The sequence below is a fragment of the Populus alba genome, chromosome 11 (genome assembly GCF_005239225.2).
Source record: "Populus alba chromosome 11, ASM523922v2, whole genome shotgun sequence".
Lineage (NCBI taxonomy): Eukaryota > Viridiplantae > Streptophyta > Magnoliopsida > Malpighiales > Salicaceae > Populus > Populus alba.
The window spans coordinates 17,565,737-17,586,802 of record NC_133294.1 but is presented as its reverse complement, the minus strand read 5'-3'; the positions used below and the strand labels follow the sequence as shown (position 1 = coordinate 17,586,802).

At 31.9% G+C, this 21,066-nt stretch overlaps 2 protein-coding genes across 4 annotated transcripts; both read left to right on the top strand.

Moving 5' to 3' along the window:
- The first annotated feature begins 1,010 nt into the window (after window positions 1–1,010).
- On the top strand, window positions 1,011–1,772 carry LOC118031474 (uncharacterized). Its single transcript, XM_035035910.1, has one exon. It carries the CDS (start codon window positions 1,011–1,013, stop codon window positions 1,770–1,772), a length of 762 nt encoding a protein of 253 aa, XP_034891801.1.
- A 4,811-nt stretch (window positions 1,773–6,583) lies between these two features.
- Window positions 6,584–15,830, top strand: LOC118031421 (external alternative NAD(P)H-ubiquinone oxidoreductase B2, mitochondrial). 3 transcript variants are annotated; one of them, XM_035035835.2, is made up of 11 exons: window positions 6,584–6,964; window positions 7,548–7,815; window positions 8,023–8,229; window positions 8,372–8,622; window positions 8,958–9,180; window positions 9,303–9,407; window positions 14,318–14,590; window positions 14,682–14,803; window positions 15,107–15,226; window positions 15,318–15,427; window positions 15,606–15,830. In XM_035035835.2, exons 1-10 carry the CDS (start codon window positions 6,876–6,878, stop codon window positions 15,403–15,405), a joined length of 1,746 nt encoding a protein of 581 aa, XP_034891726.1. In that variant the 5' UTR covers window positions 6,584–6,875; the 3' UTR covers window positions 15,406–15,427; window positions 15,606–15,830. The 3 variants fall into 3 exon arrangements, with proteins under 3 accessions (XP_034891726.1, XP_034891725.1, XP_073268406.1); XM_035035834.2 differs by having other exon boundaries at window positions 15,318–15,830; XM_073412305.1 differs by lacking the exon at window positions 9,303–9,407 and having other exon boundaries at window positions 15,318–15,830.
- Window positions 15,831–21,066: the final 5,236 nt, after the last annotated feature.

Sequence of the window (21,066 nt, the reverse complement as noted above, 5' to 3'; positions counted from 1 at the left end):
CGTGTCATTGTTAGACCTTTTGCACTCAACCAAGAACTTATAGTGGTATATCAAAAGGCATTTATTTCCAAGTCAATTTTCTCTCTTCTAAAAAAAAATCTGATAAATGAAGCGTTACCTTGAAGTGAGAATGAAAGGTGGGGAGGGTTTTGGTTCATGAATTAAGAACTAATCCAGCAATCATAGAAACAAGGTAATCCATAAAATCCAGTTGAGTTTGATCTTCAATCTCTTGAAAAGTGTGCTTAAAAAACCTAGAGTCAAGATCAATTGAAAAGTAGAAAATCCAAGAATGCAACAATACAAGGAGAGGTTTTACTTTTTTATATACTTTTAATGGTGAGGTATAGCTTAAAAAACTAGAAGTAAGATCAATTGAAAAGTAGAAAATCCAAGAATGCAACAATACAAGGAGAGTTTTACTTTTTTATATATTTTTAATGGTGAGGTATTATATTAAAAATCATCGCAATAATTAAACAATAAAATAGTTTTATAATCTTTTGATATGGATTAGTTATCTCTTAAATCTCTCTACTCTTAATCTTATCCTTAAATTTTACTATTAAATAGCCTTGATTTTGAAAACTCTTAATTTGACACTTAATTGTGTAATTTAATTACTTTGATTATTTGCTTAAGGATTACAAAATAGAAATAAAAGTCAAGGGATCAAAATGAACAAACATTAGAGTAAAGGGATCAAATTCACCATGGAAGATGGAATCCCCTTTAATATATGCCATGCCCCTCTCTTACGCATCCCCCCCTCTCAAGCCTATAAACCCCACAAAGCAACTCATTTAAACCCAACTTCTCTCTCTTTCTTTCTCTTGCATGTCTTGTAAAATTCGTTGACTCTCAAATGGGTTTTAAATTCTTGTCCAAAATCTCAACTCCTAGCCATAACTAATCCAAATTATCTACTTTTCTTCCTTCTTTATGGAAGAAAATGAAAACCTTCATGGGAATTGAATTCAAATACCATCTCATTTCTCATCATTGAAATCATGACTTCCATTAATCTTTCTTTTAATCCTCTCTTCTCTTGCTTTATCACTCTCTACACTCTAATTCTCTTATACTTTCCTCAAGCACTTAAACTCTCAATCTCTCCAATTCTGACTATTACTTTAACTCTCTTGCTCTTTGTTTTACGTCTTGGTGCAATTCAAAGACATCAACTTTCAGTCACAGAAAGCGATAAAGCCATTCAAATCAAGCAAGACAAAGGCACCCATTTTGGTGAAGCTTCAAGTTCTAGCTTTTTTACTCATGTAGACAAATGGGTTGCTTCCCAAAGTGCTGGAAAGGGTCGCTTTGACCCGGATCCGAACCTGGATTTTGAAGTGTCGTTTGTTGAATGGGATGTTAGAGCTCCATTGAAGGTTATAAATGAGGAATATGAAGGAGAAGAAGGGGAGGATCCAAATGAGAAGGATGCAGGTCAGGATCCGACCCGGTTTGGTGGTTTGGGAAGGTATCCGTTTTTGGCTATGTGTTATCCGGAAACGGATTCGGATTCGGATTCGGATTCTGAAGGTGGGTTTTCAGTTGCCGGAGAGTGGGACTCGCTGGAGAGGTTTTGCTTCAAATGGGAAGAGGAAGATAGAGAAGGGTTATTGATAGAGATAGCTCTTGATAGTGATAATAAGAAGGATACGGGTCCGGATTTGGATGCGGGTTTGGATTTTCATGTGGAAGAGGATAATTTGATAGAGATTGACATATCTCCGGCCAAAAACGACAAGATGTTTCCCGGTGAAGTGTGATTAATTAGTGCTTAAAGGGTATTTAAGTAGATAATTAGAGGGTTAGTTTCTTTCAATTTGGATTAATTGAAGGTGACAATGAGAGGCAACTTTTTCGGGTTTGGAGTCTTTTTTTTTTTTGGATATTTGTGCGGTTAATCAATCACTAAATCCAAGGATTTATTTGAGTTGACATAGATGACTATCGACTAATATAGCACCACATGGATTTCCTTTGGAAAAGGGTCATTAAATATTTTGTGAGAGTGGGAAAGGTTTTTGGGTCCAAAAGTGCACTTTGATAGAAGGTATGATGAACCACACAAAGTTGAATAATGAATAATGGATGAACATGGGAATGATAGAGAGAGATGGCATACAAATGGTGGGGATAGTCTACCGATTTTGTGACCAACTTATGTCTATGTGAAGCTAATTGGTATGGTACTTATTTATTGATCTTGTTTGATTTAATGTAATGAGAATTATAGAGTGATGAAGAAGAAAAAAAGATGTAGACAAGTTTGGTTGGACCAGCATAACTAGATTTATTTTCCGATTCGATTGAGTTTATTCACCTAAGTGAGCCTCATGCAAACTTGCCTCAAGAATTGTTAACCATGTCCTAGCTCAGCTCAAGGGACCATGGCTCTCCAACACTGACTTCAAATTATATTCTAATCATTTTAAAATTGAATCTTCACTTGCAAATTTTATCATTAGAGGGTGCTTACTTTTCACGTCAATCACCTTCAAGCGTTAACCATTCCCATTAACAATACAACAACCAATAACTCATTTTTTTAAATTATCTGAAAGGAAAAATAATTATTCTTCATTATTATTTTATTCTTCATGAGGTAAACTCACATGACCGAGAAAGATGTATAAATACCCCTATGTACATGCAAACAAATTCATTTGGCAATTCAATGATAATACTACAATAAAATCATATACAATATTCACTCTCAAAATCTTCCATTGTTTTTATTCCCTCTTGTAATTTAGTAACATTTGCAGTGATTACAAGGTCCATAGACAAAGCTCACATTCTACCTCCAACACTTCAATTTAAGACATAGCTACAAAAAGTTCAAATTCAATCTAAAATTTTGACAACTTCATCGTAGAGTAATTACATATTCATGTTTTGTAGTTTGTTTGCCTTGATTTTTGTTTTCTTGTTTGGTTTTCTTTTGATTATCTAGAAGAAATCCGTTGATTTGAATAAATGTTTCTGATTTGTGCAGCATTGATGTCAATAATGGAATTGAAACTAATTGGGCCCTGTTTATACAAGATAGCCATTGGCCCCGTTTATTTGATTCAATTCTTGTATGGAAAATGATTTATGATATAACGGATTAAATTTCAACGTTTTCTTGTATTATTAAAAAATCATTTGAAAATCATTTTTTATATATATGTTTGGATTTTTCATTGAAAAACAACATTTTAAGGTATTTATTATTTTAAAATATTACTATCAACCATGTTATGATGTTTGGTTTAAATTGTTTCTTTTCTATGCTATTCTATTTTTATTATAGAATTTATAAGATCTAATTTGTATGATTATTGAATATTTTAAAACATGTCATGTGACATATTCCTTATATTTTCTAGCAATATTATATAAATTTAAACATTTTTAATAATAAATCATATGCATTGATATATATATATATATATATTAGTAATTTATTATTTTACAAATAATATTATTTATTTAAAATATTTGTTGGCTAATATATTAATGCTCAAGTATATAAAAATAATGAAGTGTTATATTAATTTAACTATTGAGCTCTCATGAAAAGTTGTTTTAAAGAGAAAATACTTTTCTTCTTCTAATGCTAAAACAAAAGGTAATTAATTTTTGCTAATCAATTTTTAAAGAATAACCAAACATGGAAAAGTCAAAGAAAACAATCTCTGACAAAACATGGCTCCAGGTGGAATCTGAACTCAATACTTGTATCTGACAAAATAGTATTCCTGCTAAAATAGTACTGAATTAGGCTATTTTGGGCTACTAGGCTATTTGTAAATAATGCGGCTGAATTTGTTTTATTTTTCTAAATACAATGTATGTTGTGATCAGAAAACACATATTATATGAATATTATATTTTTAGAACTGCAATAGCTATTAAAATACTAACAAAAACAAAAGATTTAATTTAAAAAAAAACATTGTTTTATATTTTCTTAATTTTTTTTATCCAAAATGACATTATTATGAGAATATTTTTAATTTTTTTTTTTGTCTCAATCTTTTGAAGTTGAGATTATAAAATGTTTTTAAAAAGATAGAAAATTTTAAACATAAATATATGATAATTTTAGTAAAAAATAGTTTTATTTTTTAAACAGTTATATTCGTTTCAAACTACTCAATTCTTATCTGTTCAATTAGTTAATTCAAATTATTTAATTGATATTGACAGAGTTTATAATTTTAAATGCAAAACCTCAATTGAAAAGAAAATACTCAGAAAATTAATTGTATGTACAATAAAATATAAGGAACATAAACTTTCAATTAATGATTATTAGTAAAAAAATACAAGGAATAAATATTCAGGGATGAATATTTATATCATCAAGATATTGCTTTCTGTGAGTAAATGATATGTGACATTATTTACTACTTCAATGATATGTAACAATTATAAAAACATATGATATATAAAATTAATATTAATTGTATGTAGCCTCTTGCTTTGTGCAGGAGGTTGTGGAGAATCAAATTCTTTAGGCGATTTCAGCCCCATTTGAGAGGTGGCGCAATTCCAATATATGAAATAACTGGTTACTAAAAAGTTGTTTATAACACAGTTAAAATAATATTTTTTAAAAAATTAATTAATTTATTTTTTTTAAATTATTTTGATGTATTGATATAAAAAATAATTTTTAAAAAATTAATATTATTTTAATATATTTAAAAAATACTTTAAATTATAATTATTATTACATTTTTAAATACCCCTGAATTTTAGCTTTGAAACACAAGCACTGCCTTTCTAATTGACAAGTTATCTTTTCTGATATTCAACGGCAAGACTCCACCTCTGATGATCCATGCCAGATATTCTATCGTAGCCGGACTTCACCTCCAATAGGAGAGAGAAGATAAAGAGAATAATAAAAAAAAATAGAAATCTTATAAAGATATTAAAATTTCGATTACAATATTATTGATGTTATTAGAAACGACTGATAAAATAAATTTAATGATATCAAAAAAAATATATCAATAATAATTAAAATGGACCAAACTTGCTGTTAAAAACAATTAAGTCACTTATTATTTTTTTTGGCAAGCGTTACACATTCCAGTAATTATTAGTTATTTTTTTATTTTATACTGTTAAATTTATCTGATTGAGATATTTTTTCTAATATTAATAATATTGTAATTGGAGCTATGATGTCTCTTTTAGATTTATTTCTTTATTTATTTCTTTTTTTTTGTATCATTATAATTTACGCAATCAACTTCATAATTTATTTGAAATATAATATTTATGAATGCAACAAGTTTATTTTCATGTTTTTCAATTAATTATTGAATTATATTTTTATATAAAAAAATTATATCTTGACTTTTTAAATAATTACGGTCTTATTACTTTATAAATAGCAAGTCCTTCTATTTCATTAATCCAACACTCAAATGGAGTTGATCTATCTTTCTTTTCTTTTATTTAATAGAATATATATTATGGCCAAAATATTTTTGTTTTCCTAGTCTCAAAATCAATAAGAAAAACAACCAAGGAGCATTAATTCTTCTAGAATATAATGGCCAACCACTCCTCACTTTAAGAAATCGCAAGTTCGCCCGTCCCGAGTTCGATCCTTAAGAGTACCAGCCTGTCACCCCTGCGGTGTCTTACCTGTCTACTGAGCTTGCAGGATGTTCAGTGGACCCGAGAATTAGTCGTGGTGCGCGTAAGCTGACCCGGATACCCCGGGTTATCAAAAAAAAAAAATCGCAAGTTCGCGTGAGATTTGAGCGCTCCAATAGCCTTCAAAACACCATGTGATGATCCTGCCTTGATTATAAAAATTATAAAATAATTTTTAGAATCAAGGTGTGTAGACATGGTCCAACAGACGAATTCGTTTCTACACCATTGATCAAACCAAACCAAACACAATAATAAAAGTGCTTTTTAAAAAAATAGATTTTTTGAGTGTTTTTTAAATTATTTTTTTATGATTTTAGAAAATTTTAATATGTTAATATCAAAAATAAATTTTAAAAAATAAAAAAATATATTATTTTGATAGATTTTAAAAAATAATTACCTTAAAAAATAACAACTACTATAATTACAAACATTATCTAAGGCATCATTTGGGAAACACAATGTTTCACAAAAAAGTTATTTATTTACTTGCTTAAGATTAATTATTTTTTTATGTTTTATATTATTTTGATATATTGATATAAAAATAGTTTTTAAAAATAAAAAAGTATTATTTTAAAGTGTTTTTTAATGCAAATTTGTTTTTATGTTTCAAAAATGCTTTTGAAAAAAATTAAAATTTTTTATTTGTTTCAAATTAAAAATTTTTTAATATTTTTAAATAATTTTGATATAATAATATTAAAAAAAATTTTAAAAAAATTTTAAAATATATATATTTTTGATATGTTTCCAAATAAAAACACTTTAAAATCACTTTAAAAATCAACAATTAACGAAATCCAAACACCCCCTTAAAAGAACACAGCCGCCGCTCCACCAAATCGCCACGTGTCCAGCTGCTTAACTAAAAACAACAAATTTCAAGTCAGTCGCTACCGCCAAGCACGTGCCGCCTTTTCCTTCCCCTTCATGACAATCCACCGGAAAAAAAAACCCCGAAAAGAAACATCTCGCCACCAACTTACAGACAACGCAAACTGTAACGCTTCCATCTCCTCTCCTGTCCTCTACTGCCTTCTCGGGCTCTTTACATTTCTTCCTCTTCAAGCTACCAACACTGCATCTCTCTCTCACACTCTCTCTAAATCCTTTTGAAAGACTTTCTCTGTTTACCTGTAATTAAAAAGCGCCGACACTGTTTGGTCTTCACAAATTTAGAGAACCTAAAGTCGGTGAAAATGAACAGTTTGAGTTTGTTTAAGAGAGCTTCTAGATGTTTCGATGACTATCCTTCTCTCGCTAAACTCGCTGTCGTTTGCACCATCAGGTAATATTCCTCGCTCCAAATTTCTCTTCTTCAGCTCGATTAATTATGTTTGAACGATACTTTTTTCTTCCTATTTTTGGAAATTTTTAATTTATTTAATTTATTTTTTTCTTGATTGATTGCTGAGTGTGTGAATGGAGGAGATGAAGTTTTGTTTTTACGGTTGGTTGTTTGTGTGTGTTAATTAGGTGATTAGTAGTTTGGTAATTCTGCGATTAGCATTATTAGATCACGTTTTTGTTGCGGTTAGATGTGTTCTTTTTTTGCTTCCAATTTTGTTGGATGTTTCTAGAATTAGATAATTCAGTTTAACTCTATTATTGCTGCTGGCTACAATAGAGATCGACTCTGTTTTCCTCTGTTCTAATAATGAAGCAGTATAAATAGTAATATCTTAATATTTTTTTTCCATTAAAAATAGTGCTCGTTAATGGTATTTGATCATGTTCTTGTTTGTTGTTGTTGTTAGAATTATCGGGTTTTTTTTTTTTAATTTTAGATTTTAGTATTTCAGTTAATATTTTTTTATTTAATCAGAGTTTCTTGGTGATTGTTATTTATCATGTGATTGATTGAATTGCAGTGGTGGATGCTATGTAGCTTACGCAGATGCAAATGGAACAGGTGGTGCACCACCAGTTTTGGAGGAGATCAAGAAAAAGAAGGTGGTGGTGCTTGGAACTGGTTGGGCAGGAACCAGTTTCTTGAAGAAACTTAACAATCCCTCATATGATGTTCAGGTGATATCGCCTCGCAACTACTTTGCATTCACTCCTTTGTTACCAAGTGTTACATGTGGTACGGTGGAGGCTCGCAGCATTGTCGAACCAATTCGTAGCATTGTCAAGAAGGTAATGAGAAATGGAGTGTTCAGAATCATGAGCTTTGACTTTGGGCAGTCTTGTGAATAAATAAATCTTGTCTGTTCATCATGTGTGGGTCATATGATGTATAGGATTTATGTAGGTGATTGTGCATAGAACTTCACTTTAGAAAGAATAGATTTTAGATATGAGCTAATGCAGTAACCAGCCCTTGTTTGTTTCTTCCTCTCGCAGAAAAGTATTGACATTAGTTTCTGGGAAGCTGAATGTTTCAAGATTGAAGCAGAAAATAAGAAAGTTCATTGTCGACCTAATTCAGAATCCAGTAAGAATGGAAAAGAAGAATTTGTTGTGGATTATGACTATCTTATTATAGCCATGGGAGCCCGTCCGAACACATTCAACACACCTGGTGTAGTTGAGAACTGCAATTTCCTAAAGGTAACCTCCTCAGAATTTCAGTGCATGCTATCCTTATCAATTTAATTGTCTGGAAAATTTTGGAGAGATAGGAAATCCGGAATTGAGTTGCTTGATGCACATGCACGGTTAAATTGTACAAGGAAATGGATTTCTTCTGCAGGAAGTTGAAGATGCTCAGCAGATCCGTCAATCTGTTATCAACTCATTTGAGAAGGCAAGCTTGCCGACTTTTAGTGATGAAGAAAGGAAGAGAATGCTTCATTTTGTAGTTGTTGGTGGTGGACCAACAGGAGTGGAGTTTGCTGCAGAGCTTCATGATTTTGTCAATGAGGATTTAGTCAAACTGTATCCAGCAGCCAAAGATTTTGTAAAAATAACACTACTTGAAGCATCAGATCATATTTTGAACGTGTAAGTACCTGCCTTCTGCTCATGATGATTGATACCTCACTGGTTTGGTTTCTGGTATTAACTTTAGATGGAATGAACGCTAGTATTTGTTAAATATAATTAAGATGTCCTGCAGTTCACTTTGATTAAGTTGATTTTTGATTTGCAAATAGTTCAGAAATATTACAGTAGCAATCTAAACCAGACTTTAGGAACTGTTCAACATATGCAGGCAAGACTTAATATGTTAAGCTTGTTAATTGGGTTCAAGACTTAATGCATTAATCACGTACAGTTGCATATACTTGAAGAGTTCTAATAGATGAACTGATGCTGTTGGGGGTTCTTGTATGCAGGTTTGACAAAAGAATCACAGCTTTTGCGGAAGAGAAGTTCCAAAGAGATGGCATTGATGTGAAGTTAGGGTCGATGGTTGTGAAAGTATCTGATAAAGAAATCTCTACTAAAGTAAGAGGGAATGATGGTGAAATTACTACTATACCATATGGAATGGTCGTCTGGTCAACTGGAAATGGAACTCATCCTGTCATAAAGGATTTTATGCAGCAAATTGGTCAGGTGTGTTTCTGGCTTATAAAAACAGATTTATTTATTTCAGTGTCTCCAACATATCTTCTGTGAGATTTCATTCAAAATGAGCACTCTTAATTGAAAAAAAATAATTGTTCATGTGAACACAGAGTAATAGGCGTGCTTTAGCAACTGACGAATGGTTACGAGTTGAGGGATGTAGTACTATATATGCACTTGGTGATTGTGCGACAGTTAACCAGCGCAAAGTCATGGTATTGTTCTCATTACTTTTCTGTTATAATTGCACATCACCTGTTTTATTATATTTTTGTTGAGTTTATATGTTCCTCTTTATTAAGACTAAAAAGGAAGTTTTTACCTCTCTATTAGACTCTTGCACATTAAGTAGATAACTTTTATACCAATACACATACAAAATTGTTCATTCTTACAGTGAACAACAAAAATGTTCTTTTTTTAACTAATATTGTTATGGTATGTGGCTCATATTGAGTGAAACGCGTATATAGAGAAAGCTAGTTATTGCTGGCTAGGGACGGTTGATAGGTTAGAGGTGTAGGGACAATGCCCCACGACACTGTAAAGGAGTAGTGTTGGATCTATTACCTCTTATACGACTAGAGTTTACTATAAATTCATATGATGTAACCTTAACTTCATGCATAGTGAAAATTCAGCTCCTCGCTTATGTGGATGTAGCCGCATTACCAAACCATGTTATATATGCATTTATTATTATTATTTGTACTATTCATCATTATTGTCTTGTATCACAATAATTGGTATCGGAGTTTGGTTCACGATGTCAGGGATTTCTTCTGCAAAATTCAACATGGTCAAGTTCGATAGATCTGGTAATTTCATATTATGGCAAAAGAAGTGAAGGATTTGTTAGTGCAACAGGGCATGGTGAAGGTTATACAGAAAGCAACTAGAAGGCATGTATGACATAGATCGGAAGGAACTGGAAATGAGGGTTATGGCAACTATCAGGCTTTGTCTGTCGATTATGTGATGTATCATGTCATGGATGAGGAATCACCAACAAGAATTTGGTTGAAATTAGAAAGACGGTATATGTCTAAGTCGTTGACGAACAAGCTTTATCTTAAGTAGAAATTATATGGTCTTAAGATATCAGAGGTCACAAATTTGAATCAACATATCAACTTGTTCAACCATATTGTAAGTGATTTGAGGTGAGTTGATGTGAAGTTCAACGACGAAGATAAGGCGTTGATTTTACTAAATTCTTTACTTGTTTCTCCTACTTATGAAAATTTGGTTACAACTTTTATGTGTGGGGGGTGGGGGAGAAACTCTTGAATTTAAAAAAATCACAAGTGCCTTATGTTTCAATATGAGAAAGAAAACTAGTGATGAGAATTCATAAGGTGAAGGGCTTATAATGAGGAGTAATCAAGAACGTGAGAGAAACAAGTCCCAGAACGGATTAAGTAGCAACAAAGCTCGGTCTAAATCCAAGAAAATAAAGGACATATAGTGTTATAAATGCTGGAAAAATAGGCATATAAAACAAAAATATCCAAAGAAATAAAAGGGGGATACAAAGAATAAAAAGGGTTTATTAAAGTTTGTTAATGTAATGGAAGAAGAAGACTTAGAGAGTGGTGACAAGGATATGTTTTATGTTTCATCTAGTTCAGATCATCTTACAGACTCATCACTCATGGATACTAGATTCGACATGCTCTTATCACATGACACCCAATAAAAATTGGTTTGACACCTACAGGTTAGTTAATTTTGGTTCTGTTCTGAGGGGTAACGATGCTTCATGCAAAGTTGCTATAATGGGAAATATAAAAATTAAAATGTTTGATGGTGTTATTAGAATATTGTGTGATGTTAGATATATACTATATTTAAGAATTTGATTTTATTGGACATTTTAGATCGTAATGGTTTTAGTTTCAAGTCTGAAAGTGGAGTAATGAAGGTGAATAAAGGTATTATGACAATGATGAAAAGGAAGAAATTAGCAGGAAATATTTATAGACTGATAGGTATCATAGTTGTAGGTGGAGTTGTAGCCGCAAAATCTAAGTCAGATAGCACAGTTTTGTGGCATGTACGGTTAGGTCATATGGGTGAGTGTGGGATGATGAAGCTTCATAAGAAGAATCTATTAAAGAATGTCAAAACATGCAAGCTTGGTTTCTGCAAGTATTGTGTTTTTGGAAAACAGAATAAGGTGCAGTTTAAGACAACCACACATAAGACAAAGGGGATTCTTGATTATATTCATACAAATGTTTAGGGTATAGTAAGGGTAACATTATGGGAGGGACATGTATTTTGTATTGATGACTCACGAAAGGATTAGGTGTACTTCATACGACACAAGTCAGAAATTTTTTTCAAGTTCAAGGTGTGAAAAGTTGAAGTAGAAAACTAGACAAGAAGGAAGATCATATGCCTCGGGTTAAAAAATGATATTGAGTACATAGATTCAAAGTTTATAGAGTTGTGTGAGTAACATTGGATCAAGAGACATTTCATAGTACGCAAAACACCACAATAGAACAATGTAGCAGAAAGGATAAACAGAATAATAACTAAAAAAGTAAGGTGTCTCAGACTGAATGTAGGGTTTGTAAATAACTTTTAGACAAAGACACTAGAGATGATATATTTCTTGATTAACAGATCACCTAGGGCATCACTAGATGGAAAAGTAGCGGAAGAGGTATTGCCAAACAATAAAATTGGCTTCTCTGGTTTGAGAGTGTTTGGATGTCTAGTCTATGTGCATGTTTCTAGTGATGAGAGGTTGAAGCTTGATCCAAAGTCTAGACAATGTATTAAAGAGTGAAAGGCTTTAAGCTCTGGGATCCAAAGGAAAACAAGATAGTGATTAGTAAAGATGCAATTTTTTTATGAAAAAACATTGTTATAACAAACTCAGGAAGAGAAGAAACAAGTGCTAGAAAATTGCGGCAACAATAAACATGAGGTGCAAATGGAGCTAGAGACTCATGATAAAGAATTCAGTGCTCAGAATGTAGGAAGTTCTAGTTTAGAAGATCAGAAGCATGATAGTGTAACTACAAACAAGCTTAGACACATTATTAGGCCACCTATTAGGTATGGTTTTGAAGATTTGGAATACTAGTATTGGAGATCCTATTACGTTTCAGGAGGCATGACATAACTAAGAGAAAAGTAGATGGATGGGTGTTATAGAGGAAAAAATATGGTATCTGTATAAGAACCAGACATGGAAGTTAGTGGAGCTTCTAGAGAGGAAGAGGGTGATAGATGTATATGAGTGTATAAAAAGAAAGAAGCAGCATCAGAAAATGAGGGTGAGAAGTTTAGAGCTCGTCTAGCAGCAAAGGGTTACTTATAGAGAAAAGTGGTTGACTATGATAAGATATATTTGCTTATGATCAAATACACTTCCGTCAGGATAATGTTAGTTTGGTAGCACATTTTGATATGCAATTGGAGTAGATGGATGTCAAGACAACTTTTGTCTGTGATGATTTAGAGGAGTAAATTTACATGGTATAACCAGAGAGGTTTTGCACTTAGATAAGAACACTTGGTTTGTAAATTGATGAAATCACTTTATGGACTGAAGCAATCTCCTACATAATCTAGATTGACTACAAAAGATGCGAGTGTAATCTAGATTTACTCGTGTAAATCATGATGGAGTTTCCTAGAGATTATGGTTATCTCAGCGTAACTATGTTGAGAAAGTGTTGGAAAGGTTTAATATGGATAATGCAAAACTAATTAGTATAGCTTTGACGAATCATTTTAGATTACCTATTGATTAGCGCTTGAAGACAGATGATGCGGAGCAAGACATGTCAAGGGTCACATGTGTCAGTGTAGTGGGGTGATTGATGCTTTTATGGTTTGTACAAGACCACATTTGACACAAGCAATTAACGTGGTAAGCAAGTTTCTAACAAATCCAGGACAACAACATTAAGATGTAGTCAAGTGGAGCTTCAGATACTTAAGGGGCACTATAGACTATGGTATCATTTTAGCAAATAGTAGAGTGATCCTTTAGTTATGGGAAATATGGATGCAAACTATGTATATGACTTAAATAACAAGAAAATTACTACATGTTATGTATTCACTCTTGTGGGGGGCCTATTTGTTGGAGGTCCATGGTTCAGTTTCTAATTGCATTATCTACTACTGAGTCAGAATATATGGTAGTGGTCAAGGCTACCAATGAAGCTTTATGGCTTATAGTGTTGGTTAAGGAGCTGTGTATTTAGAAATGTGGGGTTTAGTTATGTTGTGACAATCAAAATGTAATTAAATTGGCAAATAAACAAGTGTATCGTGTAAGAACCAAGCATATAGATGTGAGATTTCATATAATCAGGGAATTGGTTTCTTTTGGCGAACTATTGATTGAGAAAGTTCATAATTCTAAGAATGCAGCAAACATGTTGATAAAGCATGTTATCACAATTAAGTCCAAGCATTGTTTGAACTTGATTAATATCTCCAGGTGCTAGATAAAAGATGCCTCAACGTAGAGTTTTAAGTTATGATCTCTCTTTTGTTCTGAAAGGTGGACATTGTTGTAGTATATGGCTCATATTGAATGGAATACATATATAGAGAAAGTTGATGCGTTGGGATGTAATTCATTGCCAAGGATAATTGATAGGTTAGGGGGTGCAAGGTAACACCCTCGAGATACAGTAAAGAAGTATTATTGAGATTTTTTAATACCTTTTGTTTGGCTAGGGTTTACTATAAATTCATATGTTGTAACCTTAACTTCATACATTGTGACAATCCAGTTCCTCGCTCATGTAAATATAAGCATATTTTCGAACCTCGTGTATTTTTTTTTCATGCACATAGCACAAGTATGTACTTGAAATTCTTCATGTCATCTTAAACACACATTGCACATTGAAATCATATTTGTAACTCGTAATGGCGTAGCTGAAAATTATTGGTATATATTTGTTATTATGACTACTGTTAATAGCTTCTAAATGAATAATCCATGCATGATGATGTATGACATGCACCAAATATACAAACAGTGTTGATTGATGTGAAAATAATATTTGATGTCAATATTACATTGAGAATTTAATCACCTAGTTTGTTGATTTATGTTATCTTTCTTGTACTTCCATGCTTGTAGGAAGATATTGCAGCAATATTTAAGAAGGCAGACAAGGACAATTCTGGAACTCTCACAGTAAAAGAATTTCGAGAAGTCATTAAAGACATTTGTGAAAGATATCCTCAGGTGGAGCTATATTTGAAGAACAAGAAGATGCGTGACATTGTTGATCTCTTGAAGATGGCTAAAGGGGATGTTGCAAAAGAAGCAATTGAACTGAACATTGAAGAATTTAAGAAAGCCCTTTCAGAAGTTGATTCCCAAATGAAGAATCTTCCAGCAACAGCTCAGGTCTTGTGTTGATTTGTGGTTCTGCTTTCTGTGAATTTTCATTCTCTAGGATATATCTCCTAATTATCTATTTTCATTTGTCTGGATTCAGGTTGCAGCTCAGCAAGGCACTTATCTTGCTAATTGCTTCAACCGTATGGAAGAGGCTGAAAAAAACCCTGAAGGTCCTATCAGGTTCAGGGAAGAAGGGCGTCATCGCTTCCATCCCTTTAGGTACATTTTAAATCTTGTTTGAATTTGATATAGTAGGATTATGTTATGACATCTATTTATTCCACGATCTTTTTATTGATGCTTAGCATTCCTCTACCATCCATGATGTATCTTTTTTCAATCAAAACATATAGTTTCCTCCCAGCATATCTTCTTCAGAATTAGTTGTTTAACTCGGACATCTATGGAGTCAAGTTACAGACCACTTTTTGAATGCCAGACTTGAAGCATATAGATCTCTACTCTAAGACTTGCAAGCAGTTAGGATCTCAATCATTTTCTTTATGGTGTATATTGATTCAGATACAAGCATTTCGGGCAATTTGCTCCATTGGGAGGAGAACAAACAGCAGCACAGCTTCCTGGTGATTGGGTTTCAATTGGTCAAAGCTCTCAATGGCTTTGGTATTCTGTTTATGCAAGGTACTGACCTTCTTCTTGGCTTCAAACTCTCTTAGAGATTTCAAATTGACTAGCTATATAATAATATGTTTTCGGTCTATGCCTCAATCAGCAAGCTAGTCAGTTGGCGTACTAGGGTGTTGGTGATTTCAGATTGGACAAGGCGTTTCATCTTTGGAAGGGATTCCAGTGGCATTTGAGCACCTATCAAGAGGTCGCAAGGTATCCATTTGGCAGAATTATAGTGTATACTTTGTTAACCCCATTTTGGCAGTGTTGGAAAATTTGCCTTCATATCATCTTTCATTAACCTGTTTTGTTGAATAAACAAACCCAGAAATCATGGTAGTTTACCATATATTAAATCTGGAAAGGTGAATTTGTATATTTTACGTGTCAGTGGTCAGGATAATTACCCTTCTCGGTGCACAGTTTTCGCATTAGAACCTTGTGCCGCTTTTGCAGCTAAACATCACTTGGAGATAGAGATGCACAAATTTTTTTTTGGCTGATACCAAATTCTCTGCTCTTCTTCTTTTTATGTTCTTTGTTTATAGTAACACTATATTGTTAGCCCTTGTTTTTTCAAGCTCAGAAACCACTTTATCCAGCCTTTTAGTGAAATTTTCTGTACGTGATGTGTGGTGGCATACAACACCCTTTTCCAAGCATTTTACTAGGAAAAAAATGGTAACAAAGTAGGCCAGCCATGGCCCACCATGATCTAGTTTAATTTAGTTTGATCAAAATAGTGCTGCCTCAATAAGTCATATGGGTTTTGTATATTTTTAGTTTCTCAACATCGAGCTAGATGGGCCTGAGATTTTATCAAGCAACTTATTCTAAAGTTTTGAGGGTTTAGGAAATCTTTGTTTAATGAATAAGCTTTTAATCCCTGATCCGCATAGTATTAGAAATTAATAAAGTTTAATGATATCTTAACCCATTAAATTCCTCTAAAAGTTGTCAACAGGCACAAGTTTAAATTGCTCTTGATCTTATAGATGTTTGCATATTACAAACGATTGGTGTTTATTTGATGATATTTTTTTTATCAGAATTTGGTAGGTGAAAAAAATATTTTTTTTATTTAAAAAAAAAAAAGAAGGTAAAATCTTGGTGAGCTACCATAAGAAACGATATTTAGGGGGAACCCGCAGGTGATACAGTGTGGCCTTGGGCTGTGAATTTACCATTTAATCCGATAAATGATTGTTTTGAAAATATTTTTTATACTTTCACAATGAAGTAGCATGCGAAAAAAGAAGTGATAAAATAACAATGTAAAAACTATTAGATAAATAATACAGTTTAGAGAGTCAAAGGATTTAATAAGGAGGGATGAGAGAGAAAAAAAATTATAGAGACACCGAAGCTCCGATAATGATATCATCGGCATGATTGGAAAGATATCAATGAGATGAACACAAAAACACCAAAAAAAGTTATCAACGGTGATTGAAGTAGGCCACACAAATGGTCCAAGGACAAATGAGCCCTGACACCTTAGAAAGGCTCGTGTGACTTATTCTGTTCACTGTTAGTGACTTTCTGTGGTATTGTTGGACTTGTCTCATCGAGATCTTTCTAATAATACTAATAGTGTTGTCGTTAGAGCTTTGTTGTGTCTCTAAGGGTTTTTTATTATTATTATTTTTTCGCTCTCCTCTCTCTTCACAAATTATAAGAAGAGAAAATACAAGGAAAAAAATTGATCCTAGAAACACCCCGATAAACTACTTTAAATTTAGTATCATGTCATTTGATTGGATTGCCTTACTTCAATCTAAAAATATGGCTGGTTAGAGCTTGGCCGACATAATGTTATGAATGACATTAAGAATCTTGGGCTGTGAATCTACCACAGCTTTGAATGGTCCTTTTCCTTTCTCGGTGGTCATGAAGTATCCACTCGTCATTTCTTATTTGGTGGAGCATCTCGACCTCAAGGAAATCTAGCGAAACACGTTTTAGGTTTCAATTCTTACCTAGGCGGTATAACTGTGTACTCTAGCGTAGGATCTACTCCAAATTCCCGTGGTGGAACTCTATTGCAAAAGAAAAACAAAACGTAGTAGGAGCAATTCGAGAAATTCTCTACTTAGCCTTTCTAATTCACTATAAAGCAGTGTTATAGCCCTCTTTTTACTTTTCTTGTTTTTTCATCAGGACAATTAAGGTCTTACAAGATATTTTCACATCAAGTAATTCTTGCAAAATCTTCTTTCTTTTCCCTTTTCAAGAGTGTTTTTTTTTTCTTCTTTTTTTTTGCCATTTTGTTTCTTACACAAACAATCAGCATCTGGGCTGATCCTACCTTCCCCGCCCCAGATGAACCGATGAAACTGGGCAAAACTGTGGGAAATGCCATCAAGGTTTCAGATTCGTTACAACATTATCATCGGCAATGAATAAGAGAGATTAAATGGGAGGAGTTTGAAGAACAAAATTATCTAACAAATTAACCCCATCTTAGCCTACAGCTAAACCGCCACATGTAGAATCCCCAACTGGTTGTCTTGTATTGTTGTAGTAGACAATGTACATAGATTGGACAATGATGTGGACATTGAAAAAAAGAGATGATTGGCATAACATGGGGTTCTTAATCTTAGAGAGACAAAAAGGGTAGGGGTCTATTATATTACTAGAAGATAAGTAAAGACCCTTTGTTCTTATAGGGAAGGGAGGGAGGAATAGGATTAGCTTTATAATTGTGCATAGGCTCTAGCTTTTTGGTTGAAAGGCAATGAGGGTAAGAGAGGGGTCTTGTTTTGAGTCAAGATTGATTGTGTTGTTCGGTGAATATTGCGAGTTTAATCAAAGTAAAATTATACTTCCTTTTATTTATTTATTTATGTATAGTTTTCCAAATAATTTTCTTACACCTTAACTGATTTTTTAATATTTTAAAGTTAACAATCATGTAAGTTTTCAATAATTCTAAAATTTATAGCACTCGAACCGGTGACATTTGAAGAGCAAATTTAGAATCTAACTAGTTAGTTACACCCCTCAAAGTTCCTTTATTTATTTTCTTGATAGTTCTATAATGGAAGGGTCCTTTAGTAAATTAGTATTTTTTTTACTATCATATAATCTTATCAAGAGATAAATTTTAATTGTTCATTTTAACTTTGACTTATAGTTGCAAGAAACCTCATTGATAAAGTTGTTGTTTGGAGATTATAATAATAATTATTTTTTAAAGTATTTTTTATTCGAAAATATAACAAAATAATATTTTAACTATCATATAATCTTATCAAAAGATAAATTTTAATTGTTCATTTTAACTCTAACTTATAGTTGCGATAAACCTCATTGATTAAAGTTGTATTTGAGATTATAATAATATTTGTTTTTTAAAATATATTTTACTCGAAAATATATTAAAATAATATTTTTTTATTTTTAAAAATTAATTTTAATATCAACACATTAAAAACAATTTAAAAACATAAAAAAAATAATTTGAAATAAAGAAAAAAAATTTAATTTTTTTCAAAAATATTTTTGAAATGCAAAAATAAACGGGATTTAAATCAACTTCAATGTTATTGTAGTAGTAGTACAACTATAGAGGATGAAATGTTATCTTACTGGTGTTTAATAGTTTTAAATCAACCCATTAAAATCATAAAAAAACATTAATTTAATATTTTTTAAGAAGTTAATATATTTTTTAAAAAAATCTAAAAATAAAAACTATTTTCCTTCGAAATATCCAATAACACCTTGCTGACAACTATTTTCCTTTGAAATATATTTTCCTTGCAAGTAAGCACAACCTAAATTAACAAAACCCTCCTTCCTTGGCTCCTCAAAAACCTCACCCAAAATATTTTCTTTTATTGCAATCCCAACCTCCTCCAATTGTTTTTGGCCAAAAAGGAAAATCCTCTCAAAGTGGTTGTGAGCTATGATTCTCCTTTTGAGAAAACTTAGGTAGAATGCTAAAAGGCTTACAAAGTCGTCTAATAAAGGCAATTAAGTTAATGACACTTTATTATTAATGCTAAAATATATGCAAATGACCTTTTCAAGAGAGTCGGTAATGGTGCCTTGCACATGCATCCCATGGTGGTGCTGGTGGCTGTAGATCTTTCAGGCTCAGAACCACCAATCAGGTGGCCGTAGAGCATGATCAACACCACAACTATCTCAGCACTTTCCTTTTTAAATTGAGGATTAAGGGCAAATGCAAGTTGGGAGCTTGTGTTTTCTGTGACCTAACCATCACCATTCCCCCATACTTTTGTATAATATTCTTGAATCGCCATCACCATACCCACCTTGAACAAGGGACCCACTAATCAGGGAAATGGGCGTCATGGCCCACAAGCCTCTCCTCACATGAGCACACAGTTGATCTGCCATTGTTGCATTTATTTGAAGCTCTGTCCCCTGATAATTTATTCAAAAACTGACGTGGAAGCTTCACCTCTGTAAGTTCGATGACCCACAGGCCACTCTTGTTGAAAGGAAGATATGCATAGATATTATTAATACATGGGATACGTCCATTTTATGATTGGACTCACGTCTAACATTGAATGTATGGTGTTTTAGTTGGGATTTGTCAGCGTAGGAGCTGTTTTTATTTTAAATTGATTTTTACTTAAAAAAATATTAAAATGTTTTTTTATTTTTAAAATTTATTTTTGAAATTAGCATTAAAAAATGCTAAAATTTTAATTTAAAATAAAAAAAAAATAAAATTTAACCAAATACAAGTTGAAACTCGCTTCCAAATACCCTTTAATTTGCTCTATTTCTTTCCTTTTTTTTTTTTTTATTAATTTTCACTTGACAAACTTTTATCCTTTTTTTATTTGCTCTATTTCTTCCTCTCTCTTTTTTTTATTATTAATTTTCACTTGACAAACTTTTATCCTTTTTTTATCAGTTAAAATGTTTCAATTAAATTACAAAAACAATACTGGTTTTTATTTATTTTAGTAAATTTAACTTTTTTATATATATCCACTCGTATCCATCCCATTAAATAAAAACAAATTTACCTATATCTTTATTTTCCATTTTATTTCTCAACAATACCTCTAATACAAGATTAGTTAAATATTTGTTACTTAATCTTCAACTCAGTAGCTAATTAACAATAATCATAGCTAAAAATTCACCAACCTCTACAATTTTAGTTTTAATTGTTTGTTCCTGTATTATTATATGAGCAACAGATACATAACTTATAAACACATCAAAAAATAAAAATAAAAAACTTAAAATATTTGAAATGATAGCTTAAAGAGTTTTTTATTTAAAAATATATTAAAATAATATTTTTTTATTTTTAATATTAGTGTATCAAAATCATCTATAAATATTTTAAAAAATAAATTTAATATTTTTTAATAGAGAAATAATTTTAAAAGCACCAAATTTAATGTTTTATATATATAACACGTGGCATTTATCAGCATGGAAGGTCAACCAATGGCATTTTATATACAGTACTAAGACAGTAAGTAATATTCTTTTCCAGAACAGATCAAGCTTAAATTACCCCCAACGAATAAATTCACATTAAAAAAAGAAAAAAACCTATACAAAAAACAGGAGGCCCACGTGTCTCCAGCTGAACTGGATGAGAGATTGACTTGCCAGCTGTTTCTTAGCAGAAGAAGCTGGTTTCATTCATTTTTAAACGGTAAGATATTATCAACATGTTAATTATTCCATGATTATCTTTAATTGTAGAGATTCCATAACATTAGATCAGTTCTGTTGTGAAAAAATAATATTAAATCTCAGTCTCATTTTAATATTCTCTTGAGTAAAAAGCTTTTAAAATTTAAAATTTATATAAATTTATATTATATTACATTTATTTTTTATCA

Bases quoted from the DNA above. Each gene is read 5' to 3' on its own strand.
- LOC118031474 (XM_035035910.1), top strand. From the start codon at position 1,011: ATGACTTCCATTAATCTTTCTTTTAATCCTCTCTTCTCTTGCTTTATC.
- LOC118031421 (XM_035035835.2), top strand. From the start codon at position 6,876: ATGAACAGTTTGAGTTTGTTTAAGAGAGCTTCTAGATGTTTCGATGAC. The intron at 9,181-9,302 runs GTGTGTTTCTGG...ATGTGAACACAG, and splicing joins TTATGCAGCAAATTGGTCAG to AGTAATAGGCGTGCTTTAGC. The intron at 15,227-15,317 runs GTACTGACCTTC...TGCCTCAATCAG, and splicing joins TGGTATTCTGTTTATGCAAG to CAAGCTAGTCAGTTGGCGTA.